The following is a 5000-nucleotide window of genomic DNA, read 5'->3' on the forward strand; positions in this document are numbered from 1 at the left end:
ATAGGATACAACCAAGTGTTTAACTTTGATAACAAACCTCTTTATGAATGCCATGCTGTAAAGACAAGGGAAGACAAGCTGCACAGGCTGATGTGGGATTTCATGGAAGAGAGTCATGGCCTGTTTCTAGAAGAGCTCAATCGAAGAGAGGGCGTCAACCTCAAAATTACTGCCCGATTAATCCTCACTCAGATGAAACTCGAAGACTTGCAGCGTCAACAGCAAATGCAAAGGCAGCACAAAGCAAACATCTCGTCTAGGGTCCAACAGCACGAAGGAGAAATGTGTGACCTCGAGGAGGAGGCAACAAGGGTCGACTGGGACAAGATTGAGGATCTGGACACAAGCAGGGAAATCATAGTCCTTGACGACGGACGCCACTGCCACTACTGCAAAAAGTGTAACAAGACTTGTATTCCAGCTTGCAGAGCCGTCCACAAGGCTGCAGTTGCTCCAGTAATGGAAGAGGAAGGTGTGGGTGAGAAGGTACTGGGAGCTGTTGCGAAAGTTGGTACCCTTGGGTCGGCACTTGGCAGTTTTAGTATGCCGGTGGGGTTGGTCTCAGCTGTAGTTTCATTGTGCGCCGATGTTGGGAGGACAATCATGAGTCTCATTCGAACCAAGAAATCAAAAGAAAAAACGGAGAGCTTGCACGCCAGTGAGGGCAGAAATAAGTGCACAAAATGCGACCATTTACTGTTACATCATGAAGTTAGAGACAAGATCATGGCCAAAGATGCTACTTGGGATCAGAAAGTGAATCTGCTCAAGAAACTGAAGTATGAAGAAGTAATGGGGAAAAAATCTGATCTTGAGGAGAAGATTGCCTCATACAAGTCAGAACTAGAGTCAATAAACAAGCGGGAGAAACAAGATGATGGTACGCTTAAAGAATATGCAAGAGAAATTAAACAACTCAGGATGGGGAAGTAAAGTGCGAAATATTTACCTTTGTAGTGGATCTGAGATTTTTCCCTATTTTGCAAGTGCTGACATTTGTAGTTAGCGGCCATTTCAGTTTTTCCCTTTTTGTCTTCACTTTCTATTGCTTCATGTATATATGTAATTAGGGTAATGTTTTTGCTCTTCTGTCCATTGTATGTGATTTGCTCTTGGACAGGGATTGAAGTTATCGAGCTAATAACCACATAGAAGCCAAGGGACTAATTATGGCCGTAATCTTTCTTTTGTTGAAGTAAAGGTCTTTATTATGCTCAATTGCCTTTGAATTACATGTAAACCTAAACAGCTGCTAGTGTGAAGTAAAAAGGAAGAAAAAAAGGATAATACAAAATGAAAAGTAAATAAAGAAAAATCGATATATATATACATATAAATATATATATTCACGTATGTATAAATATATATATATATATATATATATATATAATCACGTATATTATATATATATATATATACATATATATAGATTTACGTATATCTATGAATATATATAAATATATATATATATATATATATATATATATATATATGAATATGAATATATATGTACACACACACACACACACACACACACACACACACACACACACACACACACACACACACACACATATATATATATATATATATATATATATATATGTAAATATGAATATATATGTACACACACACACACACACACACACACACACACTGTAAAGGGTATTTAAATGACACCTTAAACATATGGTTTAGCAGGAGTAGTGAAACGGACGGTTGGCTTAACCTCTTTTATTGAGAAGCGTAAGCAACACAGATATTCACACGGATACAAGTCTTCGTAAGGCTTAGTGCTTGGTCTGCCCGGAGGGCGGGCGCGCTGGGGAGCGCTGCCCCGACAAGCAATCGGCGGGTACTCTGTGAAGTGACTCTCTGAAACGGACTGACTGATCCTGAGCCTAAAGTACTGGTGGGTTTGTGGGGCACGCCCTCTTTTGACCAGGGCGCCGGGTGTTTCCTCTGAGGCGCAAGGTCAGGTCAACCAGCTGCCCGGGCCTGTCAGCTGCCCGGGCCTGTACACACACACACACACACACACACACACACACATATATATATAGGCTGATCTTTCGCCAGGTGAACACTATCCGCCGTAACCTGGTCCACACCAGCCCACCCTCTTCCTCGAAGGTGGGCACCTATGCTGTTGTTCCTTGTACCTCCTGTGACAAGCAATACTTTGGCGAGACGGGCGCCAGTCTCACTAAGCGGCTGTACGCTGTTTCAAGGAGACACAACAACAACGCTCTCTTCTGCCATCAGTGGGATACAGGCCTTCAGATGGACTGGTCAGCGGCGCGAATTGTCTTTCCTCCCGCCTATGTCCAGGCCCGCAGACTGGTGGAATCCTCCTTAATAAAGCTGCTTCCTAATTTCAACCTGAACAGCGGCTTTTCTCTTGCCGACAGTCTCCTCGCTTCCCACATCCTCCGCCTTCTCCCGTATGCCGGCCACCCTTCACACAGTCCGCCCGACCCTCCGGCGTGATCTGACCTCCCTTCGCTTCCGTCCGTCTGTCCTCACCTGCCCCGTGTCTCTGCGTTGCCTTTCCTCTCTCTGTTTTATACCCCCCTCCTCTTCCTTTTCTCTTCAGGGATAGTACTGTGGTAACGTGTCGGCCTCTCATCCGAGGGGTCAGCCGTTCGCGCCCCGCCCAGGCGCAAGAAGTTGCAATTGTCGCCTGGAGGTTACTGCTGTGGTTGGGCGTGGTGGCGGGTAAGGACTAAGCTCAGCCGAGTCAGCACCAGCTGACACACGTTGGTGAGTCGGCATTCGTCGTCACAGGCCGGGCCCCCCCCTTTCATGGGCATAGCCCGCGCGAGGCTCAGCTTCGCATATCAGACTTATCCGTATCCTCTTCAGACCTGAGGATGGAATCCAGGTGGATTCCGAAACTGTTGTCTCACTTTCAAGAAATCTAGTTTTACATTGTGGGTTTTTCTTATATTTACGCTGTTTACATCGAGGTGGTTGCCAGATGTACAAAAATGGGACCCAGCATGTGTATTGAAATATAATTCCGCAACTGTACATATATATATATATACATACATTAATATATATATATATATATATATATATATATATATATATATATATATATACTTTGTGTGTATGCATTTATATGTATATAGATATATATACTTATATATATCCTAGTTATATATACATATATATTCAGTGTATATTTGTATATACTTATATATAGACATGTAGCGATATATATGAACATATATACAGTATGTATATATATATATATATATATATATATATATATATATAATATATATATAATATATATATATATATATATATATATATATATATATACACATATATATGTATTTATATACAATGTAGAATAAACATATACACATACACAGTAAACATACATATATATAAACATATACATGTGTACATATACATTGAAAAGGAAAACAGCCACAGTTTATATATATATATATATATATATATATATATATATATATATATATATATATATATATATATATATTTTTTTTTTTTTTTTTTTTTTTTTTTTTTTTTTTTTTAAATGTGTCGGGTTTATCTCGTCCACAGTTCTTGTGGATTGATCTCTCCTGTCTCTTTTCTTCTCCTTTTCTTTCTCTGTATTCTGTCTCTCGATCTCTCCTTCCCTTTCACTCTTTCTCTCTGTCTCTGTCTCACTCTGTCTCTCTCACAAAGTCTGAGGTACTTGTTACCACTGCTGTCCACCAATATGCCAGGGCTGTGTTGGTTAAACTCATGTATGTACAAATAATATGAATGTATATACTGTTTCGTTTTTATACTTATTTTATGACTTGTAATTAATGCCCTAAAACATAGTAAGTTATTTTCATTTCATTATATTATAAGCCTCCAGAACTCCAATCCCACCACTGCTTGTTCCCGCCTCTAAGACGATGACAGAGGTATGGGAGATGGACAAGGGAGTCACGCTCGCACGGCCCAGGCTACAGGTACTCTCTCTCCCAATCTACGGGTTAATTGGCTCAAAGCAAGTGGTATTCTAGCAGTAAGCCAGAGATCCTTAGCGGAAGACTGCTTGCTTAGGATAACCCTTGCTGCAGGCATAGACAGAGGCCGTAGTCGAGCCTTTACGTTAAAATAATGATGAATGCTACAGGATGTGTGTAAATTTCACGAACATCTATCCCAAACCCACCGTGCCCTCGGAGAGTGCTTACCGCTCGGCCCGCTCCGTCGGCATAGCGTAGTAAATGTAAAGTAACCAGTGAATAGCTTAAGTGTCTAAGTCTGACACTAAAATCGAGCCTTTCTGGTCACTATAGTGTCGCATCTGCTGCAGGGTATGTGGTATGCAGCACTGCTAGGGTTGCTTTCGGGCTGCTTCTTGTCTCGTATCATGTCATGTATCTTTTTCACGGATGGGCTGGCGATTGGCGATTATTGCCGACACACATACACGCGTTTATGTATATATATATATATATATATATATATATATATATATATATATATAAACAAACATATACTCGTTTATTATTTAAATTTATATACATATATATATATATATATATATATATATATATATATATATATATATATACATACACACACACATATATGTATATATATGTATGTACACACACACACAGACATATGTATATATATGTGTATGTATACACACACACACACACACACACACACACACACACACACATGATGATCATGATGATGATAATAATAATGATAAAAAATTATAATAATACTAATAATAATAACAACAAGAATCACTATCATTATCATAATCACTATTATTATTATAATAATAATTATCGTAGAAACAGAATTAATAATCATATTGGGATGATGATAATAATAAAAATGACAATAATAATAATAATGCTAATCCTAATAAGTATAATAATGATAATAATGATTATAACAATAATAAAAATGATAATAGTAATAATACAGATAATAATAATAATAATAATAGTAATGATAAT

At 38.6% G+C, this 5000-nt stretch overlaps 1 protein-coding gene across 1 annotated transcript in view; it reads left to right on the top strand.

The window, feature by feature from the left end:
- The window catches only part of LOC125033984, a 5020-nt gene extending 3802 nt beyond the window's left edge, over positions 1-1218 (top strand). Inside the window, exon 2 of the mRNA XM_047625597.1 lies at positions 1-1218. This exon is cut by the window's left edge and continues 681 nt beyond it. Within this exon, the coding sequence (XP_047481553.1) occupies positions 1-933 (933 nt within the window). The 3' untranslated portion in view covers positions 934-1218.
- The last annotated feature ends 3782 nt before the right edge of the window (positions 1219-5000 follow it).

Source organism: Penaeus chinensis, chromosome 17 (assembly GCF_019202785.1).
Source record: "Penaeus chinensis breed Huanghai No. 1 chromosome 17, ASM1920278v2, whole genome shotgun sequence".
NCBI classification, from domain to species: Eukaryota; Metazoa; Arthropoda; class Malacostraca; order Decapoda; family Penaeidae; genus Penaeus; species Penaeus chinensis.